We start from the raw sequence: 26657 nt of genomic DNA, 5'->3' as shown, positions 1-26657 counted from the left end.
AGACCTTACTGGAATAGTAAGGAAATTGTGGATCAAAAAATGAAAACAGTATTGGAGGCACACTATGAGAACACTAAGAAACAGATAGATGAGTCTGTTCTTAATGTAATAGTGAATAGGGATCATATAGGTACTTAAGCAAGGGAGAGACACAACAATGAATGTACAAGGATTAATATTTACAATGGTGAAGAAACTGATCATGAAAATGTGATTTAGGAAGTTAGCAATGAGGCCCAGAACAGTAGGTTAGATAATAATTACTGATTTTTTTTGACAGATTGGATATAGAAGCTCTATTATTTCAGCAAAGAGAAATTTCAAAATAACGTCAGAGTTTCTATAATTAGTGACACAACTGGAATGTATTGGATGGTAGGGAATGGAGCCAGTCTGGTTTGGGTTGGTGGAAGTAACAAATTTCACTTTCATGTGTTGAATTTGGGGAGATGATTTTGGGAGATGGCATATCTCTGAATGAAGATGATCAGTAGACAGCTGGAAGTACCACCCTGAATTTCAGGTAAAAGCTTAACGTTTAATTTAGAGAAGACAAAAGTCTGTTGACATTTTCATATAACAAAAATTTGTTGAGTCTTTACTAAATGTAAATGTCTGGACTAGGTGTTCTGTCAATACGAAGAAGGTACATTTTTTGCATTCATGACCGCCAGCACTTTATTGGCTATTTAGTAAATGCCTCTTGGCTGAAGACTTTTCCATTTTTTCCCCACAGGGGCTCAAGCTGGCAGCATTTGCCATCCTATAGGGTCCAAGAGTCAGGATGGATGGGGAAGAAAGGGTTGTTTTGCCTCGACTCTCCAGCCTCCTCTACTTGGCAAGGAGTCTTGCTGTTGCATGGTGACATGGGCCATCCATGCTGGGGCAGAGCTGGCAGCTCCAGGGCCTGGGTCTAAGGTACCATCTTCCACCATTGAAGGCAAAGGACACCCGGCAGACGGTGGCACAGGCACAGATGTCTCCGACGTCCGCCAGGTAGCAGTCGAAGTCACTGATGAAGGTGCACTTGAAGCCCAGGGGCTCCAGCAAGTGGCGCATCTTTTCTTCCAGGCAGCAGGTGCCCTTGATTTGGAGCCCAAAAGTCTTGGGGATTCCCAGGTTCTTGCCCATCACAATCATCCGCAGCAGGTTAGGGAAGTATGGCCTCGTGAAGAGCCTCGTGGGCTGCTGATCAGAGGGGACATTAGTCAGCTTCTCCAAGCAGAACAGCTGGGGAATCTCAATGATATTCTGCTCCACTAGGCCCAGCTCTGTCTTCAGGATGGTCCAGGTGAATGCACCTCTCCACGTATTCATTCTGCTTCCTCAGGCTTTCATCAGCCAGGAGTTGGTCAATGGTTTTGGCTTCCCTTCTGTTAGACAGGAGTTCTAACTCTACTAAACAGAAGAGCATCACCATAGCCTTCCTTCTGTTTCTCTTGGAAAAGTTTGTAGCAGGTGCCGGGGCTGGCCAGGAACAGCTGGAAGTCCTTTTTGCCCTCACTCTTCTCATCTGTGGGGATGAAACACATGAACTCATCCACGTGGCCAGTCATCAGCCAATCTGAGTAGAGCTCCACTGGAGCTTGGACCTGCTGGGCATAGAGGAAGTCTGGGAGGGTCTTACTCATGGCCCGGCCCTCCACGCTGGGGTAAAAGCTGCTGCCAATGAGGACTCTGCCCAGAGGGTACTCTTTCCCTTGGACCTTGACAGGTGGGGACACTATCAGGTTCCCGATGGAATCCATGCTGGCCACTTTATGGTCCTCAGTGTCGTGGATCATCTAGCCAATACCGGGGCTCAGTGAGTATTTCATGGGGAACTCGTCAAGACTAGGGGCTCGAGGCACGTCGAGGATCAAGGATGTTGTCTTTTGGGGAGCCTGGGTGTAGCAGAAGGCCATCTCATCCTGGAGCCACCTGCCCAGGTGGCTGGGGTCCTCGTAAACAGAGGCCACATGGCTGTTGCTCTTCTCACTCAGCTCAGTCACTGGGTCCACAAAACCAAGCACCAGTTCTATATTTCTGTCACCTTTTTTCTCTTTTTTGTCTTCCTTTGCACTGAGGTCCTGGAGGCCTTGATGAGGCCCATCCAAGAGGCATTCTCACAGCTGGGTTTAGAGCCTTTGGGCCCCTTACTCAGTATCCTGGGAACCCTGGGCTAGGAGGTTACAGTGGTTATCATCATTGCTGAAGAGATCTTCTCCCCTGCCCCTGGGTTCCTGCTTTCCCTCCTCAAGCAGGCACCCAGACTTTAGAGAAATATAAGGGGCCTCTTCCCTGCTGGGTTTATCACACTGCTCTCAGGACTCAAACCCTTTCATACCTTTATTCTTTTTTTTAGCCAAAAAAGTTTTTCTTATAAATTTTGGCAAACATAAAAAAAAAAATCCTGCCTTTCAGCCATTTCCCTTCAGTTGTGGGGAGATGACAAGGAAACATATCACTATGATACGAAGCAGCCGATGGCTTGTTTGTGTTTCTTAATATTTTCTAATTAAAATGTTAGATTTACACTAAGGATAACATGAAAAAGTGTTTTGAAATATTATGGGACAGCAAAATTTGTATTCAAGGGCTGACATGGCAACTGAGTTTGACATTTCCTGGAGAAATGTGCACTTGAGACTCTTTGAGCTTAGGCATTTTTAGGTAGCCTGTGACTGGCTCCAACAGCTTTTCAGGTTTGTTCTTATCTTTCCCAACATGGCCTCATGCATGTGTGCAAGCATCTTAGATAAATATAGCTTTCATTTATGATACTTGTAATTTTTAGAATTAAATACTCTATGTCATTATCTTTTTAATTATTGGAACAGCCCACACAAAGCGAGTCTCAAAATGATAAGCAACTAAGTTTAGATTACACAGACAACCTTGTATTCATCTCTTCATTTGACAGATATTCATTAAGCACCTACTTCCTTCCAGACACTATATTAGGCCCTAGAAATAGATAGTCCTTGGCCCTTACAGAGCTTACAATCTGAAGGGCAAACACATTAACAAATTAATTACAATACAGTGTTATACTTGTTATTTTAGGGTAGGGAGCCAAGGGAATATGTATCAGGAGGAATCTAATCTGGTGTGCAAAGAAAACTTCATTGAATAGGTAAGTGACCTTTAAGCTGTAACTTGAAAGACAAGAGGTATTAACTGAGCTGTAAGGAGACAGAGAGTATTCCAGGCAAATAAACTAAAACATGTGTCTGCAAGCCTGGAAGTGAGAGGGGAACTGGCTGATTAGAGGAAATGGAAAAAGTTCTGTGTATTTGGATCATGGTATTGGCAGAAGAGAGTGGACCAGCTGAGCCCACAGGTTACTGAGCCAGGTTTACACTGTCGGCCTGTAGGATGCCAATGCTGCTCTCAACATCTCTCAGCAATGCCTGTTGAAGCTTGTAAAGAATCCAGGCTCAATTGCCATTTTCACATGTCCCAAAAACCAGAAATAAATGGCTTTCTCATTTCATGATGGCAGTATAATTTGACTGCAAAGGTCTGTAGGTTTGAATAGCAAGAATGAGTGTTTGAATATTGCTAATCCTGGAAATTAGGACTTTCCATAAGCAGCTCTGCTTTGAGATTTAGAGAAGTGAATTCTTGTGGGTTATAAGGGAATTCAGAGGAGATGTGTCTGTCTGGTGGTTTCTCAAGTTGATTATTTGAAACAACTTACTGTCAGTGTTCTCTGTATAAATGACTATTTTAAGTTGGAAGTTCTAGTTTATATTATCGCTCTGGGAAAATTACTCACATTTTTAGAAGTGGCTTTTTTGAGAACTGAGATCAGTAAGAGAATCATATTCAGTCATTCTGACATCTTTAATCTAAATAGAGGGTTTAATTTGTAATGTTAATCTGATACTTTTCATAAGCTATACCTTGAAAGTATTGGTATATTAGTACATTCTCATACTGCTATAAAGAACTACCTGAAACTGGGTAATTTATGAAGAAAAGAGGTTTAATTGACTCACAGTTCCACAGGCTTAACAGAAAGCATGGCTAGGAGGCCTCAGGAAACTTACAATTATAGCATAAGGAGAAGGGGAAGCAATCACCTTCTTAGCATGGTACCAGGAGAGAGGGAGAGAGAGAGAGCAAAGGGAGAAGTACTACACACTTTCAAACTGTTAGATCTCATGAGAACTCACTCCTTATCATGAAAATAGCAAGGGGAAATCTGCCTCCATAATCCAATCACCTCCCACCAGGCCTCTTCTCCAATTTAACATGAGATTTGCATGGGGACACAAATCCAAATTGTATCAAAAGGTAAGAAGTGATATACCATATGGCACTATTCTATGCATTATCATCTAAAAATAATCAACACATAATTAGTAATGAAGATCTCTGCACATTTTTTTTTGAGACAGAATCTCCTTCTGCCACCCAGGCTGGAGTGCAGGGGCAGAGTCTCAGTTCACTGCAACCTCCCCGTCCCAGGGTCAAGCGATTCTCCTGCCTCAGCCTCCCTTGGGAAAGGGCTAAATGACAGGAAAACTAATAATTAAAGATTAACCATGACATTATATGGATCTGAGGGGCCCTCACAGATGAACAAAGCAAATAAATCTTGGTGCATTATAGTAGTACGAGTAGCTGGGATTACAGGGGCCACCACCACACCAGGCTAATTTTTGTATTTTTAGTAAAGATGGGGTTTTACCATGTTGGCCAGGCTCGTCTCGACCTTCTGACCTCAGGTGATCTACCCACTTCGGCCTCCCAGAGTGCTGGGATTGCAGGTGTGAGCCACCATGCCCAGCCGATCTGTTCATTTTTAAGAGCAGTATTTACATTCAAGATTGAGTCTTCATTTTACCCTTACAGTAAGTGAATAGATCTAACACTGTAAGTTCTCAAGGCAACTGTAGGGAAGACAAGGAAAGTTCAGATATTAATCATATTGTGAAACTAGACATAGCAGGAAAATAATTGAAATAAAACTCATTGAACCAAAAATAATCCATACTGGAAAATAAAGATTTGCCTAGTCAGATGTGAGACTGAAGTGATATTTGTTTTTTCCGAGCTGTATCCTGACCTAAAATGGAAAGTAGTACTGAACAAAATACTATGTATTTCCCTTCTGGACCAGTAAGTTCAGAATTAAAAGAATATGCCTCATATATTAGAAGCACTTCTCCAAAAATTCTTATATAATTTGAGTTTAGTTAAGATGAAGTGATTATTCATATTGGCATAGTTAAATAATATGAGGATGAAATACAGGCAATCATTTATACCCTAAGGGTATGTATAATATAAAATAACCTGAGGTTATTCAAATAATAAAACATATGATAAATGATTATTCAAAGATTTCCATCACCAATCAGTTCTAGAAATTTTATCTTTGAAAATTCTTTTGTTTGCTAGGAATGATTTCTAATTAAAAGTTTGGTTTACGATAGAAATATCATAAATGTAGAAGAGCTTGAGAAAATTAGGACTTGCCATAAGTAGATTTCCTTTGAAATTCTTAATATTTAAGGTGCTAAAGGAATAATGCCCCAAGATTTATTTGCTTTGTTCATCTGTGAGGGTCCCTCAGATCCACATAATGTCATGGTTAATCTTTATTCGTTTTCTTGTCATTTGGCCCTTTCCCAAATGCCTGAATTGTTTCCCCAGATATGTTTCCCAATCGAAGCCTCTGTGTCAAACTGTGCAGCTCCCACCCTGGTCTCCATCAACCCCACCCTGGAAGACAGCCACCACCCTCTGTTTCCTGCCCACAGCTGCCACCAGCCTGCCCCATGCAATTCTGTTCTACAGACAACTTCTGGGGTTTCTTTTTCTCAGTTTTTATAATGTCATTTCCTGGCTCAGCTTCCACTATTATTCTCATTCCCATTCTCATTCTCTCTCTCTCTTCCCTCTCCCACCCCCTTCCCCCTCTCCATCAACAATTCATTCTCCAGCATGGAGGGACTCCTCATGACTTTTTGTGTATTTATTAAGTGAATACACCTTTTGTGTATTCAACAGGCAAATTTTTATCAATATATTGACAGATTAGATTTGTCTTTTGGAAAGACCACTCTGGCCACAGTGTGAACATTGTCTTGGGGTGGATGTGGCAAGAGACCCAGTGGGATTGTCTGTAGAGCTAGTGAGCTCTGACAGGAGAAAATGATGGCTTGAAACAGAGTTCTGGTAGTAGAGATCAGTGAAATAAATGATTTTGCAGCCTGTTGAAGGGGTCTGTCCCCCATTCCTACCTGAACAGGACTTCCCAGGCTTTCAGTAATCGTCTCCTGACTTTGACCTCCAAGTTCCCCTTAGAAAACATCTCTAAGATATATTATTTTAGAGATATATGACCAACTACTCTAGCTGTATAACTTGGGGAAAGGACTTAAATCCTCCATGCCTCAGTGTCTTTATTTGTAAAGTGAGCCTTCTAATATGACTTGCTACATAGGATTGATTTAAGGTTGAAGTGAGAGATGCTTTAACGTGTTAAGCACAGTGCTTGGCCCACAGTCAAAGCACACAATAAATGTTAGGTACTAAACTACTGCTACCGCCATTCCTACAACTGAGTCTTTCTTAAGCCACAGTTCTGAACACTGTTCTTTATGCCTTCAGCTATATTTACTGTATGCTAACTCATATTTAGAAAACAGAATTAAGTAGTTTGGGAGCTGGAAGTTCAGGCTCAAACAATTTATCAGTGCTTGATCCAGAACCAGCAACCTGGGCCCTGACTTCCCAGTTTATGGGTATTTTTCTGTTTATGTTTGTTATATTTGTTCAACCAAAATTTAAGCAAATTGAGGGCTCAGCCCCTCCTCTGATGATTTCCCATTGCTTAGAAAGAAGCTTTGTACCTAAACACACACTGATAATGCAGAAAGGAAATCTGGTGCTTCAGATTACAAATTAGATTAAATGGATTTATGGGCTAAACCATTTTCAATTCCCGCTTGCCATATAATGAAAGAAATTAAAGCACATTCAATGACTAATCTAATACTTTATCTAATGGCCATCCTCCCAGGAATTCAAAGTCTTTTTGAAATAATGCTCTAACATTCAGTATTCAACTATTCCTTGGGCAGTTCCAAAAGCGGCAATAATATAGTTAGGGTACCACTGAGTGTATGAATATGAACACTTCCAAATGGGTTCTTCCTATTTACTGGGACTCCACGAGAGAATCAGGTTCATTTGCCTCCTTCCTTCTTATGGTCCCCTGTGAGACCTGTGTCATCTCAACACAGAGGCCTGCATCTTACTGCACAAGTGGAGAGGCCATCTTCTAACACACTTAACACTGCAGGTTCCCTCGACACGTCCGTGTCGTTTCAGGATCCCAGTGGAATTTTGTTCCTTCTGGGACTCTTTCTTTTTTCAGTTTTACATAATGTGTTCTCTTATGTGCCGTTTTCCTCATTCCATAAAAGTCAGCATCCCTCCACATATGAAGGAAACAAAATCAGTATCTCAAAAACATACCTGCACTCTCATGTTTATTGAAGCATTATGCACAACAGACAAGACATGGAAACAACAGAAATGTCCAACGACAGATTAATGGATAAAGAAAATGTGACACACACCCATACTCCCACAACACACACACAATGGAATATAATTCAGCCACAAAAAAGAAGGAAATCCTTTCATTTGTAACTACGTGGGTGGAACTTGGGGACATTAAGCTAAGTAAAATCAGTCAGAGAGAGTAAGGCAAATACTGTATGATTTCATGTCCATGTGGAATTCAAAAAGTTGAACTCATTGAAACTGAAAGTAAAATGATGTTTTCCCTGGGAAGGCAGGTGGGAAAATGGGAGATGTTTTTAAAGGGTACAAACTCGGTTATGTGATGAATAAGTTATATGTATCTGATGTCCAGTATGTGACCATGGTTAATAATGTTGTATTGTCTACTTGAAATTTACTAAGATAGCAGATCTTAAGTGATTTTGTCACACACACAAAAAAGGGTAACTATGGGAGATGGTGGATGTGTTAACTAACTTGATTGTGACAATCATTTTACCATATATATGTATATCAAATCATCATGCTGTACACTTTAAATTTATATAATTCTATTTTCAATTATACCTCAAAAAAGAAAAAATATAAACTTCAAAAATTTTTTGAATTAAAAAAAATTAAGCATTTCTCCTTAATGGCCTAATTGGAATCTCAGAATGTTTACTTTCCCACTGATCCCCATCAGGTAGGTGAACTTCACTGGTTCAGTTGCTTAGGATCCAGCAATATTGGGTTTATTGTTTTTGAGACTCTCGGAAAGGAAATAAATATATTCACAGTATCTGCTTGGAACCCTTGTAGACCACAGTCCACTACTTGATTTTAAAAAGTATTATCCATATATCTGTTTTTATACCACTGACCCATCTATCTTTCTTATTCTCACAAACTCAATTTTTAATTTTTTTCTCACCTATTTTTAACAATTTCCCCCGATAAAACTTGGTTGTTAAAAAAATTCCTGCAATATCCCCAAAATTATAATACCAATGAAAACAAGAAAGTACAATTGCTGTCATCTTATTATTATAATAGCTAAGTTATGGAATACCTCAGAATTTTCTTAGAATCATGGTATTTTAGAATAGGAATCGTCCTTAGAGAAGTTGACAGTTACAATACAGTGTGGAGTAACTAGAATGCTTTATGAATGGCTCATTCCAACTGAGTAAAGAAATTTTATTTCATTTGTTAGGAAAGGTGTCAATGCCTTGGAAATGGCCAAGAGAGATCACCAAATGTCCATCAGATTAATATTGCGATTGTCTAGCTGACTCTGCAGGGTTTAGCTGATTCTATGGGGTGTACACCTTGGATTGCTTTTGACAAGGCCATTTTATAAAATCTGTAGTGATATGGTATTACCCTTGTAGAAAACTGGTAAGAATACAAATATTTCTCGTCTATGGCAAAGCAAATGGCTTCTGTTTACGGTGATTTAATTTCTTCAGTAGAGAATATGAGTATCTATAAGCCAATTTCTCATTTGAATCAGTCTCAGTATCTTAAGGGTTTTCTCATTAATCAAAGAATTTAATAGAATCTTTGACAAATGTTCAGTTTGTATTTGTATGGAAATTATGATTTTGCCATTTTGTAAATTATGCTTTAACACAACTTTGTTCTGAAAATGTTTAAAATCTATTAACTGATTTTCTGTCTTTAGTAAATAGTATACTCTAATACAGTAAACATTATTATAATTTAAGGAATTTGTGATATTTCAGAGTTTTTATGACAGGCACCAATTTATGGCTGTGTAACTATCTGGGAGATGTGGTAGCAAAATGACTAAGCAGATGGGTTTAGAACCAGAGTGCTCAGTGAAAATCCCAGCTCTCCCCTTTAACAGCTGTGAGCTGTCTGGCCAGTTAGTTAAACGCTTTTTGCTTCAATTTCTTCATCTTTAGCATGAGTTTGATGTGAGAATCAAATGAATATATATGTGTAAAGCACTTGTAACAATTGCCTAGTTTTACTGTGTTTTGTATTGTCATTCTCAAAAGAATCACAGATGAGTTTAACTTCTGAACACTCAATCTTCCCATGGGGAGAGAGAAAACCTTTCAAGTATGGAGAAATTATTTTGCCTGTCCAGACGTGGGTGAACAAGCCTGTCTCACGTGAGGGTTCACGGAGTAGCTAGTCCCTAGAGTTTTCCTCCTGAGCTGGATTCCAACTCGGTCTCTGTGAGAGTTTTGCATTGTCACCTTGGCTAGTCTGAATTGCAATTTCAGTAATTATCCTTCTTGGATATTTTCAGTTAGGATGGGTAAAAAAAGACTCTTGCAAAGTTTTTGGAAGGCAGACAGGAGGCAGGAGATGTTTTGTAGTTGATACATCTGTTGCTAGTCCACTGACTCATCTTGCTGGTGTGGGGCAGCAGCTGGGCCTACAGATGCTCTACCTGACCCTGAATCTTTCCTCAGTTTTTCTTGAAGGCTGTTTATTTAGCTCTATTACAAAGGTTCCAGCTTCTGCAAGGTACCCTTATCACCAAGAACAGGTTCCAATCCATTCTTGTGTGATTCCAGCCTATTAGTGAGCTTTTTCTTCCTGCCTGTCTGCCCTGGGAACTTCATGCTCCAGCATCAGATACACAGCCCTCCAAGACTGCTTAACCAGCCCCCATGATTGTATGAACAAATCCTCCTTTAATAAATCCCTTTATAAATATACACATATCTCCTCCTGATTCTACTTCTCTTGTTAAACCTGACTGATGCAGAATTTGGTAACAGAAGTGAGGAAGCCAGGAAGAGTGTATTCAACTGTTTACTCATTTACTCGATACAAATGGACCATACTCTACAAATACAAGTTAAATATCACTTGTCAGAAATGCTTGGGACAAGAAGTGTTTCGAATCTGGTGGCTTTTCAGATTTTGAAGTATTTTCACAAGCATAATGAGATATCTTGGGGATGGGACCCAAGGTTAAACACAAAATTTACTAATGTTTTATATATACCTTATATGCATAGTCTGAAGGTAATTTCATACAGTAGTTTTACCAATTTTGTGCATAAAACAAAGTCTGTAACTTTGTTGTGTAACTAGGTGTGGAATTTTCCACTTTAGTGTTATGTTGGTGCTCAAAAAGTCTCTGAGTTTGAAGCATTTTGGATTTCAGATTTTTAGATTAGGAATGCTCAACCTATAATTGTATCATCTGCCTTTATCACCTAAAACGTATCATAAACATTTTGTTCTATGTGAATATTTCATCTATTTTTCATGGGTAGATAGTCCCTTGCAATTTATGAACCATAGTTTATTTAATAAAGTACCTAATATGAGCATTCAGATTGCTTCTACTGACAATCCCACATTAAAAATTTCTATACATAAGTATTTGCATACTTTTGTGATTATGCTCTTAAGATAAATTCCAGAAGAGGAATTGTTGAGTCAAGTGATATGCTCAATTAAGTCTTTTATTTATTTGATAAGAGCAATTGTTCTGATTTCCTTCCCTACCAGCTGTGTATGAAAGGACTCAATTCTTCAGAACTTCCTTGATATTTTAAATCAAGGCATCCTCCATTGAATTTCAGTGGTTTGTTCTGTGAATTGAACTGGATTTACTGTTGTTTTTAGAGATCTCCAAATGCTGTCTATTAAGCCAATTGGCTGCTTTCTCCTTCAGGTGACATCTCCATAGCCAGCTTTTAAACTCTTAGGGTCAATGACTGAAGCCAGAGCCTTTCCAGTTCCAGTTCCCCTGCCCACCTCCAAGAACCTCCACCAGGGCCATCCTCCACCCTGTAAGACTATGCCTAAAGTGAGCAAATAGGCCAGTGCTAGCTGAGGAAGTTTTCTGAAAGCAGCTTGCTTGTGGGTAGTGCTGATGTGCTTTCATTCACCACTGTTTGCAAAGTACTAAAGTAATTGGAGATCTTTAGCAGGAAATTCTTGCTGACTGAGAGAGGATGAAGTGCTGAAATCCTTTTAACTCCCACAGCACTTACTCAGAACCATCTGAATGCATTTAAAGTATCTTTTAAAGGATGCTAAGAGGAGTTTGAAAGTTATCACCAGAGCCTACCCAGATGGCAATGCTCACATAACTGTTTATTTTTCATCCTGTTTAAAAGAGGGTCTCACAATGCAGGTTTAGAGGTGGTTTCTGAGGAGCCTCAGAATGACATAATCCATTTTAACTATAAACCATAAATATCCATTAAAATCTCATCCCACCCATACTCTCTTTTTCTTTTCAAATGTAAAGGAATACAACCCTCCTCTTTTCAAAAAATAAAAAACTATGAAAGCTACTTCACTTCAAGTATAGCAGTTGAAATGGCTTTAGTCCATAATCCATGGCCTTTTCTGTTCAATCTTTCTTCTCTGCTTTTGGTTCAGGAGAATAAACTACATCTTCTTTCTGTAGATAATCACATATAAGAGAAGGTGTACAATAGCGGTGTTTCAGTGAGTAAAGTGTTAAGGAAGCGCTGGTTAACCCATGAGCACATTTAAGTGATGAGCCACCAGTATCAATGCAATAGGTTTGAGAGGTTTTCTATCTGTCTTGTAGATCAGAAAGAATACTAGGACTGGTGGACTAGAAGATGAAAAAGTAATTGAAATAACGGATATATGACAAAGACGTAGTAGCATTCAAATAACTCTATTTCAGAAATGTGAAACAGAAGGAATTTTTGCAAGTAAGATTTATTTAAAACACTTGAGAAGTGTCCCACTTCGAGTGGCTTCTTGAATGTGAGGTTGCTGTCTAATTAGCAAGATAAATTTCAGGGCATATAACTGCGTGGATGCGTTTGTATGCTGGTAGCCATTTAGGTGAAAGTGTCCCTTCCTATTAACAAGCAAAGCTCCTCTGTCATTTGGAGTCATCTGAAACATTTTTTGGTTTCTCTGAAAATTTTCTGGTCTCTATTATGCATATGATTCAGAAATGAAATGCTGTCTGCCCCTAAGAGCTATCCTATTGAGCAGTTTCTTTACCAGTTCCAGTCTGTCAACAATATCAACTATTTTTAAGAGTGAAAAAATGGAGTCCCTAGAAATAAAGGTAGTCCTTCATCCTTAGTAATACGGGGCCAGGCAGTCAGTATTCAGGTCTGGATACAAAGCACTTTCTTAGTATCATTGTCCTGGTGTCCTGGCTGTTTATAGCCAATGATCATTTGAATTTCTCAGGAGTCTGTAACATTTTTTAAAAAGGTTTGAGGAGAGGGGTAGAGCAAGATGGCCAAATAGAAGGCTCCACCAATGATCCCCCTAACAAGATACCATTTTTTTTTTCAGATAGAGTCTCCTTCTATTGCCCAGGCTAGAGTGCAATGGTGTGATCTCAGCTCACTGCAACCTCTGCATCCCAGGTTCAAGAAATTCTCCTGCCTCAGCCTCCCAAGTAGCTGGGATTATAGGCACCCACCATCATGCCTGGCCAATTTTTATAATTTTGTAGAGGCGGGGTTTCACCATGTTGGCCAGACTGATCTTAAACTCCTGACCTCAGGTGATCTGCCCATCTTGACCTCCCAAAGTGCTGGGATTACAGGCAGGAGTCACCACATCTGGCCCAAGGACACCGGTATAACAACTATCTATTAATACATTTAAAAAGCACCTTCATATGAACCAAAAATAGGGTAAGCACTCACAGTTGTTGATTTTAACTTCATGTCACTGAAAGAGGCACTGAAGGAGCCAGGAAAGACAATCATTAATCAACAATACCACTCCTCCCCTTTTCCTCGGTAGTGGCTGCACAGCATGCAGAAAGAGTCTGTGTGCTTGAGGGAGGGAGGGCACAGCAATTGGGAGACATTGCATTGAACTTAGTGCTGCTCTGTCATAGCAGAAGCAAAACTGGACTGAATTCTGCTGACGCCTGTCCATGAAGGGAGTATGTAAATCAGACCTAGCCAGAGGGGTATCACATATCCCAGCAGTCAGAACTTGAGTTCCAGTGAGCCTCACCACCATGGCTAAAGTACTCTGAGGTCCTAAATAAACTTGAAAGGCAGTCTAGGTCACAAATACTGCAACTCCTAGGTGAGTCCTAGGGCTGAACTGGGCTCAGAGCCAGTGGACTTAGGGGGTTCATGACCTACTAAGACACTCTCTGGGGAGCCTATGGGAGTGCTTGTACCACCCTTCCCCCAACCTCAGGCTGCACAGCTTATGGCTCCAAAGGAGACCCCTTCCTTCTGCTTGAGAAGAGGAGAGGGAACAGTGAAGATAACTTTTTCTTGAATCTTGGATACCAGCTCAACCACAGTACAGTAGGGTACCAGTCAGAATTGTAAGGTCCCCTTTCCAGACCCTAGCTTCTGGGCAGCATTTCTAGACACACTCTGGGCCAGAAGGGAACCTGCTTCCTTGAAGGAAAGGACCTAATCCTGGCAAGGTCCATTACATGCTGATTAGAGAGCCCTTGGGCCCTGAATAACCAGCAGCAACACCCAGGTAGTAGGCCTTGAGTGAGATTCTGAGGCATCGTGGTGGCTTTAGGTGTGACCCAGCACATTCCCAGTTGTGGTGGCTATGGGGAGAGACTCTTTCTACTTGAAAAAAGTGAAGGTAAAATTGAAGGGGACTTAGGTAGTAGCTCAGCCATATGGGAGTAGAGCACCAAGTGGGTTCTTGGGGTCTATGGTTCCAGACCTTGGTTCTTAGACAGCATTTCTGTACCTGCCCTGGATTAGAGGTGAGCCCACTGCTCTGAAGGGTGTCCTAGACCTGGAAGCACTCATCACAAGCTGACTAAAGAGAACTTGCGCCTTACATGTACATTGATGGTAGCCTGGCAGTACTCCCCATAGGTTTGTGGTGATGGTAGCCAAGGGGAGAGAGGCTCCTTTGCCTGTGGAAAGGGGAGGGAATAGTGGGAAGGACTGCATCTCATGATTTGAGTGCCATCTCAGCCTCAGTACAATAAAACACCAGGTAGGAGTCTAAGAGTTTTTAACTCCAGTCCCTGGCTCCCAGACAGCACTTCTAGAGCCACCTGGGACCTGGAGAAACTTACTGTCCTGAAGGGAAGAACACAACCCTGGGTGGCTTCACCATCTGCTGACTGTAGACCCCTACCTAGGGCCTTGAGTTAACATTGGTGGTGGCCAGGTGGTAGTTACAGTGGGCACTGGGCAAGCCCCAGTGTTGTGCTGGCTTTAGGTCTGACCTAGCACATTCCCAGTGGTAGTGGTCAAAAGCATGTTTGCATTACCACACACATGGTTCCAGGCAGTTCAGCACAAAGACAGAGACTCCATTCATTTGGGAGAAAGTAAGGGAAGAGAACAAGATCTCTGCCTGATAATCCGAAGATTCTTCTGGATCTTTTTCAAAACGATTAAGATGGTACCTCTACAAAACTCAAAGAAGTACAACATTGTTGGGCTTGGAGTGGCCCCTAATGCCCATGTCCTTTTGAATACTTGGAAAGCCTTTCCCCCAAAAAAGGAAGAATACAAAGAAGCCCAGACTGAAAAGACTACGATAAATATCCAATTCTTCAATGCCCAGACATGACACACACAAATATCCACAAGCATCAAGACCATCCAGAAAAAAATGACCCTACCAAATGAACTAAATAAGTCACCAGAGACCAATCCTGGAGAAAAAATAATGATATGTGACCTTTCAGACAGGGAATTCAGAACAACTGTTTTGAGAAAACTCAATGAAATTCAAGATAACACAGAGAAGGAATTCAGAATATTGTCAGATAAATTTAACAAAGAGATTGAAATAATTTGAAATAATCAAGCAGGAATTCTGGAGTTAAAAATGCAAATGACATACTGAAGAATGTATCAGAGTCTTTTAATAACAGAGTTGATCAAGAAAAAGAAAGAATTAATGAGCTTGAAGACAAGCTATTTGAAAATACATAGAGACAAAAGAAAAAAAGAATAGAAAACAATGAAGCGCACCTACTGGATTTAGAAAATAGCCTCAAATGGGCAAATCTGAGTTATTGGCCTGAAACAGGAGGTGGAGAAAGAGATGGGGTAGAAAGCTTACTCAAAGGGATAGTAGCAAGAGCTTCCCAAACCAACAGAAAAACATCAATATTCAAGTACAAGAAGATTATGGAACACCAAACAGATTTAACCCAAAGAAGACCACCTTGAGACATTTAATAATCAAACTCACAAAGATCAAGAATAAAGAAAGAATCCTAAAGGTAGCAAGAGAAAAAGAAACAAATAACATACAAAGGAACTCTAATATGTCTGGTAGAAGATTTTTCGGTGAAAACCTTATAGTCCAGGATAGAGCGGCTTGACATATTTAAAGTGCTGAAGGAAAATATCTTAAAACATGAAGGAGAAATAAAGACTTTCCGAGATAACCAAAAGCCGAGGGATTTTTATCAATACTACATCTTTCCTACGAGAAATGCTAAAGGGAGTTCTTTAGTCAGAAAGAAAAAAAAGTTAATCAGCAATAATAAATCCAGTTTTCTACCGGAAGGTAGAAAACTCACTGTTAACAGTAAGTACATAGAAAAACAAAGAATATTTTAACACTGTAGTTGTGGTTTGTTAACTACTCCTCAGTAGAAAGATGTACCAATCAAAAACAATAAATACAATGGCTTATTAAGACTTAAACAGTACAATAAGATATAAATAGAAACAACAAAAAGGTAAGTAGGAGCATGAAGTTAAGGCATAGAGTTTTTGTTAGTTTTCTTTTTGCTTGCTGTTTGTTTATGCAGACAGTGTTAAGTTGTTATCTGCTTTAAATAATAGGTTATATGATAGTATTTTCAAGCCTTACAGTAGCCTCAAATCAAAACATATACACAAAAGATAAAAAGAAATTAAGGCTGGGTGTAATGGCTCACGCCTGTAGTCTCAGCACTTTGGGAGGCCGAGACAGGAGGATCACCTGAGGTCAGGAGTTTGAGAACAGCCTGGCCAACATGAAACCCTGTCTCTATTAAAAATACAAAAAATTAGCTGAATGTGATGTCGGGCACCTGTAATCCCAGCTACTCTGGAGGCTGAGGTAGGAGAATTGCTTGAGCCTGGGAGGCAGAGGTTGCAGTTAGCTGAGATCGTACTGCTGCACTCCAGCTTGGGGACTCCAGAAAAAAAAAAAGCAAGAAATTAAATTATACCACCAGAGAAAACACCTTTACTAAAAGGAAGACAGGAAGGGAGGAAAGAAGAAAGAGCAGATCACAAAACAATCAGAAAACAAATAAGATGGCAAAACTGATTGGACTAAACTCTCCAATCAAAAGATGTAGAGTGGCTGAGAAGATTAAAAAACAATGATCAATTGCCTGTAAGAAACACATTTTACCTATAAAGACACACAGACTGAAAATAAAGAGATGGAAAAAGATACACTATGCCAGTGGAAACCAAAAACATGCAGGAGTGGCTATACTTATATCAAACAAAATAGCTTTCAAGACAAAAGCTATAAGAAGAGACAACAAAGGCCTCTAATTATAAAGGAATCCATTCAGGAAGAGGATATAACAATTGTAATTATATATGCACCAATGCTGGATCACTCAGATTATATATATAGCAAATATTATTAAAGCTAAAGAAAGAGGGAGACAGAACCGAACAAAATAACAGCTGAAGATTTCAACGCCCCATTTTTAGCATTGGACAGATCTTCCAGATAGAAAATCAACAAAGAAACATTGGACTTAATCTGCACTGTAGGCTAAATGGACCTAATCAATGTTTACAGAATAGTTCATCCAATTGCTGCAGAATACACATTCTTTCCTTCAGCACATGGATCATTCTCAAGGATAGATCCATATATTAGGTCACAAAACAAGTATTAAAACATTCAAAAAATGAAATAATAGCAAGCGTTTTTTCTGACCACAGTGTAATAATACTTGAAATTAATAGCAAGAGGAGTTTTGGAAACTGTACAAACACATGAAAATTAGACAGTATGCTCGTAAATGAGCTGTAGGTCAATGAAGAAGTTCAGAAGGAAATTGGAAAAAAATGGAAACAATTGATAATGGAAATACAATATAGTAAAACCTCTGAGATACGGTGAAAGCAGTAATAAGAGGGAAATTTATAACTATAAGTGCCTACACTAACAAAGAAAAAAAATACTTCAAATAAACAACCTTACAATGCACCTTAAGCCACCAGGAAAGCAAGAGTAAAACAAATGCAAAATTAGTAGAAGAAAAGAAATAATAAAAATCAGAGAATTAATAAATTTCAAATAAATATAACAATTTAAAAAATTAATAAAAAGTTTGTGTTTTAAAAAGATAAATTGACAAAACTATAGCTAGACTAACGAAGAAAGAAAAGAGAGAAGACCCAAATATATAAATTCAGAGATGAAAAAGGAGACATTACAACCAAAACCACAGACATTCAAAGGATTATTAGCAGCTGCTATGAGCAACTATATGCCAATACATTAGAAAATTTAGAAGAAATGGATAAATCCCTAGGCACATACAGCCTACCAACATTGAACCACAAAGAAATCCAAAACCTAAACAGGCCAATAACAAGTAAGGAGATTGAAGCCATAATAAAACATCTTCCAGGAAAGAAAAGCCCAGGACCTGATGGCTTCACTGCTGAATTCTACCAAACATTTAAAAAGGTGCTAATACCAATTCTAATCAAAGCATTCCCAAAAATAGAGGAGGAGAGACTACTTCAAAACTCATTCTACAAGGCCAGTGTTACCCTGATGACAAAACTAGACAAAGACACATCAAGGAAAAATAACAACAACAACAACAAACCATAGGCCAACCACTGATTAATGTTGATGCAAAAATCCTCAACAAAATATTAGCAAACTGAATTTAACAACACATTAAGAAGATTATTCAACATGACCAGGTGAGATTTATCCCAGGGAACAAGAATGGTTCAACATATGCAAATCAAATAATGATGTACATCATATAAACAGAATGAAGGACAAAACCCATATGATCATGTCAATTGAGGCTGAAATAGCTTTTGATAAACTTCATCATTTTTTCATGTAAAAACCCTTAACAAACTGGGTATAGCAGGAACATACCTCAATATAATAAAAGCCATATTCAACAGACACATAGCTAGTATCATACTGAATGGGAAAAAACGTAGTCTTTCCTTTAAGATCAAGAACACCATCTTCACCACTGTTATTCAATGTAGTAATAAAGGTCATCCAAATTGGAAGGAACAAAGTCAAATTAGCCTTTTTGGCAGATGATGTAATCTCATCCTTGGAAAAACCTAAAGACTCCACCAGAAAACTTTTAGAACAGATAATCAAATTCATTAAAGTTGCAGGATACCAAATCATCATACAAAAATCAGTAGCATTTTTATATGCCAACAGTGAACCGTTTGATGAAGAAATCAAGAAAGTAATTCCATTTATAATAGCTACAAATAAAATGAAATACCTAGGAATTAAGGTAACCAAAAAAAGTGAAAGTCCTCCACAATGAAAACTATAAAACATTTATGTAAGAAATTGAGGAAGACACAAAAATAGAAAGATGTTTCATGTTCATGGATTGGAAGAATCAATATTTTAAAATGTTTATGTTACCAAAAGCAGTCTACAGATTTAATGCAATCTCTATCAAAATACTAATGCATACTTCACAGAAATATAAAAAACAATTCTAAAATTTATATGGGACCACAAAAGGCCCAGAATAGCCAAAGCTATTCTATGCAAAAGGAACAGAACTGAAGGAGTCACATTACCTGACTTCAATTTATACTACAATGCTATAGTAACCAAAGTGACATGATACTAGCATAAAAACACATAGATCAGTGGAGTAGAAAACACAAAGATAAATCTATACACCCACAGTGAACTGATTTTTGACAAAGGTGTCAAGAACATACTTGGAGAAAGGACAGTCTCTTCAATAAATGATGCTGGGAAAACTGGATATCACTATGCAGAAGAATGAAACTAGACCTCTACCTCTCACCAACTGTAAAACTCAAATCAAGATGAAAATCAAATCAAAGACATGAATCTATGAAACTACTAAAATCAAACATTAAGGGAAACTCTCCAGGACATTGGTCTGGGCAAAGATTTCTTGAGTAATACCCCACAAGACAGTCAACCAAAGCAAAAATGGACATTTGGGCTCACATCAAGTTAAAAACCTACTTCACAGCAAGGGAAACAATCAACAAAGTGAAGGGACACTTAAGAATGGGGGGAAATATTTGCAAACTACCCATCTGACAAAGGATTAATAACCAGAATATATAAGGAGCTCAAACAACTATACAGGAAAAAATCTAATAATCCAATCAAAAGTGGGCAAAAGATCTGAATAGACATTTCTCAAAAGAAGAAATATGAATGGCTAACAGGTATATAAAAAGTGTTCAACGTCATTGATCATTAGAGAAATGAAATCAAAACTACAATGAGATATGTTCTCACCCAGTTAAAATGGCTTTTATCCAAGAGTCAGGCAATAACAAATGCTGGCAAGGATGTGGAGAAAAGGGAACCCTCATACACTGTTGGTGGGAATGTAAATTTGTACAATCACTATGAAGAACAATTTGAAGGTTCCTCAAAAAACTAAAAATAGAGCTACCATATGATCCAGCAACTCCACTCGTAGGTATATACTCAAAAGAAAGGAAATTAGTGTATCAAAGAGATATCTGTACTCTGATGTCTATTGCAGCACTATTCACAGTGGCCAAGACTTGGAAGCAGCCTAAGTGTCCATCAACAGATGAATAGATAAAGCAAATATGGTAATTATACACAATGGAGTACTACTCATCCATAAAAAAGAATGAGAGTCTGTCATTTGCAATAACACAGATGGAACTGGAGGTCATTATATTAAGTAAAATAAGTCAGACACAGAAAAACAAACTTCACATATTCTCACTTATTTGTGGGAGCTAAAAATTTAAATAATTGAACTAATGGAGATAGAGAGTAGAAAGATGGTTACCAGAGGCTGGGAAGGGTAGTGGAGAGTGGGGAGGAAGTGAAGATTGATAATGGGTACAAAAAAATAGAAAGAGTGGGCCAGGTGTGGTGGCTTATGCCTATAATTCCAGCACTTTGGGAGGCTAAGGTGGGTGGATCACCTGAGGTCAGGAGTTCAAGACCAGTCTGACCAACATGGTGAAACTGTCTCTACTAAAAATACAAAAACAAAAAACAAACAAACAAAATAGCTGGGTGTGGTTGCTCATGCCTGTAATCTCAGCTACTTGGGAGGCTGAGACAGGAAAATCATTTGAACTCAGGAGGTGGAGGTTGCAGTGAGCCAAGATCACACCATTGTACTCCAGCCTGGGCAACAGGAGCAAAAATGTGTCTCAAAAAAGAAAAAAAAAAAAGAAAAATAGAAGGAATGAATAAGACCTAGTATTTGCTAGCACAACAGGATGACTGATATGATTTAATTCTCTGTCCCCACCCAAATCTCATGTTGAAATGTGATCCCCAGTGCTAGAACTGGAGCATGGTGGGAGGTGATTGGATCATGGGGGTACTTTCTCATGGTTTAACACCATCCCTTCTTAGTGCTGTTGTTGTGGTAGTGAGTTCTCATGAGATCTAATTATTTAAAAGTGTGTGGCACCTACCCCTTTCTCTTGCTTCTACTCCAGCCATGTGATGTGTTTGCTCCCCCTTCACTTTCTGCCATGATTGTAACTTTCCTGAGGACTCCCCAGAAGCTGAGCAAAGGCCTGCAAAACCATGAGCCAATTAAAGCTCTTTTCTTTAAATACTACTCAGTCTCAGGTATTTCTTTATAGTAGTGCAAAATGGACTGATACAGAAAATTGCTGCCAGGAGTGGGGCATTGCTGTAAAGATACCTGAAAATGTAGAAGTGACTTTGGAACTGTGTAACAGGCAGATGTTGAAAGAATGTGGTGGGCTCAGAAGACAGAAAGATGAGGGAAAATTTGGAACTTCCTGCAAGGAAAAGTCACAGGCACTCAATGTCAGCCCTTGAGAGCAACTGTGAAGTCTGTACCCTGGAAAGCCACAGAGGCAGAGTTTCTCAAGACTTTGAGAGCCACCCTCTTGCACCTGTATACCTTGAATGTGAGACACTGAGTTAAAAGGAGACTATTTTGCAGTTTCAAGAGTTAATAACTGCCCTGCTGGGTTTTGGACTTGCATAGGCCCTATAGCTTCTTTCTTATGGCCCATTTCTCCCTTTTGGAATGGCAATGTTTACCCAATGCCATGCCCCAATTGTATTTTAAGAACAAGTAACTTGTTTGTCATTTAACAGGCTCATAGGTGAAAGGGAATTGCCTTGTCTCAGATGACTTCGGACTTTTGTTTTAAGGCTAGAATAAGTTAAGACTTTGGGCGACTGTTGAGAAGGCATGATTGTATTTTGGAATATAAGAAGGACATGAGATTGGAACCAGGGGCAGAATGGGGTTTTGTGTCCCCACTAAATCTCAAGTTGAATTCTAATACCTAGTGTCGGAGTGGGGTCTGAGGCGGGTGATTGCATCACGGTGATGGAGTTCTCATGAATGGGTTAGCACCATCCCCATGGTGCTGTTCTCAAGATAGTGAGTGACTTATCATGAGATTTAGTTGTTTAAAAGTGTGCTTCTGCTTTATCTTCCACCATGAGTAAAAGCTTCCTGAGGCCTCCTCAGAAGCAGGTGCTGCCGTGCTTTCTGTATATCATGTGGAACAATAAAGCTCTTTATTGTTCCTGTGAACAATTAAATTGTTCCAAAAGATATGCAGGAAGCTTCTGCTTTGCTTTCTGCTGTGAGTAAAAGCTTCCTAAGGCCTCCTCAGAAGCAGACTCTGACATGTTTCCTGTATATCCTCTAAGCCAATTAAACCTCTTTTCTTTTCTATTCTTTTTTTTTTTTTTGAGAGGGAGTCTTGCTCTGTCACTCAGGTTGGAGTGCAGTGATGTGATCTTGGCTCACTGAAATCTCTACCTTTCAAGTTCAAGCAATTATCCTGCCTCAGTCTCCAGAGTAGCTGAGATTACAGGTGTGCACCACCACACCTGGCTAATTTTTGTGTTTTTAGTAGAGAAGGGTTTTCAACATGTTGACCAGGCTGGTCTTGAACTCCTGACCTCATGCAATCTGCCCACCTCGGCCTTCCAAAGTGATGGGATTATAGGCATGAGCCACCGCGTCCAGCCCCTCTTTTCTTTATAAATTATCCAGTTTCTGGTATTTCTTTATAACAGTGTGAGAATATACTAATAAAGTGACTATAGTCAAAAATAATTTAATTGTACATTTTAAAACAATTAAAAGAATATAATTGGATTGGGCCAGGCATAGTGGCTCACGCCTGTAATCCCAGCACTTTGGGAGGCCAAGACAGGTGGAAGACTTGAGGTCAGGAGTTCGGGACCAGCCTGGCCAACATGGTGAAACCCTGTCTCTACTAATAATACAGAAATTAACCAGGCATGGTGGCGTTTGCCTGTAATCCCAGCTACTTGGGAGGCTGAGGCAGGAGAATCACTGGAACCTGGGAGGTGAAGGTTGCAGTTAGCCGAGATGGCGCCACTGCACTCCAGCCTGAGTGACAAAGCAAGACTTCGTCTAAAAAGAAAAAAGAATATAATTGGATTGTTTGTTACACAAATGATAAATTCTTGTGGTGATTAACACCCCATTTACCCTGATGTGAATGTTATACATTGCATGCCTATAACAAAATCTCTCATGTAACCATAAATATGTACCCTTACTATGTCCTCACAAAAATTAAAAATTAGGAAAAAAAAACTTGTAGGAGAAAGAACGTGAGTTCAGAGGAAGGTGGCTTTCAGTTTTAGGGGTTGGGGTAGTTTAGCTAACAATCCATCATTGGAAAGCAACTTAGGATACCTAGCATGCATTGCTTGATGCAGACCTCTAACTCTGTTAGAGAAATTTTGAAGGGTTATTAGACTTCAATTCCTTCATCTTACAGATAAAGAAAGTAAAGACTTTGACATTTTCTTTAGCTGTAAATTTTGTTATGTCTATTTACTCAGTAAGTGTTCAGTAAATACATGTGCAAAGAAATGAGGATAGGGTAGAGGGATCAGATGAATGATGGAACAAAAGAAATACTGTAATAATTTGTTGTCAAACCTCACTGGAGGACATACTGAAGTTAATTAAATACCTTTCTAATGAAGTACTGCACTGTTTCAAGAATTCACAAGACTGAACATGATTGATAGTTTTCTAGGTTGATTGGGAGGCATTGTATTCTTATATAATCCTTCAGGATCTTTGAGAACATTAGTCACCTCTACACTTTAGGGGCTCCAAAGGGTCATTTGTAGAGGTTTATGCTAGATAGAATGTAAGAGTATGAGTAAACTATAAACTACACCACCACCTCCAGCAGCTTACCAACTAAGTCAAGTGGCCTCAACAGACCCATTTGTTCAGGGTGTGTAATCTCTGGATTCCAGATCTGATGCCAATGGTGTGGATTCATTGTTTAAGTAAAAAGATGTATGTATTCTACTAAGGCACTTTTAGTTGCTTACCTGGTGCCATACATTAGGTGGTACCAAATGGACAAGTAAGCAGGGCCTGGGACTTTGGAACAGAATGCCCTCTTTGCAGAACTAAGTAGCCCATTCATAGTGAACAAAACCGTATTCCTGACCTTTCAACCACTATACTCTATCCGCTTGGTCTTCCACTTTTTTTGACCTTGTATACTATCATGGTTTTTAGCATGCAACACTGATGTATGTGTATTTATTTATAAATTGTATTGTTCTATTGTTTTACTAATATGTAATATTTGTACAAAATTGATATTTAAAAGGATAAGATAAAAATAAATCAAATAGATATCTATTGGTTCCTTCCTGCAGAAAATGGGGTGGGTAAAACTCATATGTAAATTATTCTAGCCATCTCTGGACTATGTTCATTATACCTCACTTTCAATCTCAGCCCCACCTGAATATTCTGTTTCCTAATACTAAATTATACATTAAACTTTAAACAAAACATATTAAATAACAAGGGAAAAAAGATGGAAAATAATAAAATAGGCAGTATATACAAACACACCCATACACACACGCACCAACAACAGCAGCAGCAAACAAAGAAGAAGCTATGTGCAGCTGCTCCAGTACTCATTTCTATAACCCCTCACAAGGCTGTGGTTGGTATTTATAACCTCCTTCTTCCATTACACATCCCATGTTTCCTTGCCCATCAGCCAGGACTTTAGCTGGCTAGGGTTCTTACCCAAAAAGTCTAAACCCTCAGTTCCTCTTTTCTTTATTGGTTGCCATAGTTTTCAGTTAATATTTAGTAATAGAAAAGGAGGTAGTAAGAGTCATCACAGAGTATTTCTTGGGTTCCAGAAACAGTCCTCCCTGTCCACATTTTCTAGGATTAATTCCGTTTCCTCTTGGTTATCAAGATCAGCCACCCAGCTAGAAGAACTCTTTCCTTCCTTGCCTGTTAGCTTGGTGTTAATGAGGAACTCAAAATGATCTGGTAGTTTCAAACTTCAGCTCCATGGAACCATTGTTGTAAGGATTTCTCTCTTGGGAACCAAGACCTCAGAATAGCAGGTCTTGTAGATATAGATTCAAAAATTATTCAAATGGGTTATTTGATGTAGTAATGAGAGAAGTCATTTTCACTTCAACCCATTTATTCCTAGACTCATGTATCTGGCCATGGGAGAAACAGCACCCTGTATTGTTCCTTAGTTGAAAGAAATACACTAAATCCCATATGACAGCAACATATATTCTCAGGGTTTTATGTTTTTTGGTGCTTTTGTCTATGGAAGTTGTAAATTTTCATTTCCATGTTATTTTTGAAGTATATAACGATACAACTGATTTTAGTATACTAACCTTGATCCTGTGACTTTGATAATTTCATTTATTAGTTCTAGTAGTTGTTCTATAAATCCCTTAGGAATTTCTATGTAAACAGTCATGTTATCTACAAAGAGAAAGCTTTACTTCTTTCCTCCTCATCGTTTTTTAAATTTCTTTTTAATTTTTTCCTTAGGGCAATAGCCAAAACCTCCAGTACAATGTTGAAGAGAAGTAGTGAGAGTGAGTATCCTCTAAGGAGGGTGCACTGCATACTGCTTAGCTGGTTCTGGTGTCCTAAATTCAGCGAAGAGGGCTGGGACTCAGACCTCTAAGGAGTGTGGAGTGCTGGCTGGCTGTTGCAGGTATGTCCTGAACCTGGATCTGGAAGCATTAAAAAAATTACAAATTGGATTCAACTGCTGCTACAAGGAAGAACTGCTACTGCTAAGATGAAGCATTGCTAGGGGGATAGGGACAGAAAGAGGAAAAGAGGAAAAAGAAAACCTGTCTTCCTTCTTAAATGTTCGTTCTCCCTCTGGTGCTTGTATTTGGAAAAAAAGAGACTAATACAGAATCAGCTGGCAGAACAGAGATGCAGTTTGCAGAATTCCAGATGCAGCGTAACAACACTGAGGTATTAAAGGGTGGATTTGGAGCTGAGAGACAACAATTTAATAACAGGCATGCAAGAAGTATGCATAATGGACTTATCAGACCCAGGAATATGTTTTCCTGGCTCCCAGAGTGAGTCTTAGAAGTCATTAGAACTTTACCTCTGTTTTTGTTTTGTGCTTTGGTTCTGAGATTTGTTTGGGAAAGACTCATGCTCTCACACTTTTGCTGTGCTCTGAGATCTGTCTCCTACTGAGATGATGGAAGCTTACCTCTGTGGATTTAAGCTTTCTACCTGCAACCTCTTTCTTGTTTCACTTCTAGTCTAAACTCAGCCTATCTCAGCTTTTCTCTCTTATCCTTTTTTTTTTTTTTTTTTTTTGAGACAGAGTTTCTCTCTGTTGCCCAGGCTGGACAGCAATGGAGTGATCTCAGCTCACCACAACCTCTACCTCCCAAGTAACTGGGATTACGGGTTCAAGCGATTCTCTTGCCTCAGCCTCCCAAGTAACTGGGATTACAGGTGCACCACCATGCTCGGCAATTTTGTATTTTTTTAGCAGAGATGGGGTTTCACTGTGTTGGCCAGTCTGGTCTTGAACTCCTGACCTCAGGTGATCCACCTGCAACGGCCTCCCAAAGTGTTGGGATTACAGGCGTGAGCCACCACGTACCACTAATTTTTGTATTTTTTTGGTAGA

At 39.2% G+C, this 26657-nt stretch overlaps 1 protein-coding gene and 1 pseudogene across 1 annotated transcript in view; one reads left to right on the top strand and one right to left on the bottom strand.

Annotated features, from left to right (window-relative positions):
- Positions 1-769, top strand: part of LOC135268117 (myb-binding protein 1A-like) — a 116521-nt gene extending 115752 nt beyond the window's left edge. The window contains 1 exon segment of the mRNA XM_064376799.1: positions 737-769. Within this exon segment, the coding sequence (XP_064232869.1) occupies positions 737-769 (33 nt within the window).
- Positions 770-913: 144 nt separating this feature from the next.
- Positions 914-11284, bottom strand: LOC105732215 (protein-arginine deiminase type-6-like; annotated as a pseudogene).
- Between the last annotated feature and the right edge of the window lie 15373 nt (positions 11285-26657).

Source organism: Aotus nancymaae, unplaced genomic scaffold (assembly GCF_030222135.1).
Source record: "Aotus nancymaae isolate 86718 unplaced genomic scaffold, 86718_ANA_hifiasm-v0.15.2.pri h1tg000016l, whole genome shotgun sequence".
NCBI lineage: Eukaryota > Metazoa > Chordata > Mammalia > Primates > Aotidae > Aotus > Aotus nancymaae.
This window is presented reverse-complemented; position numbering and strand designations above follow the sequence as displayed.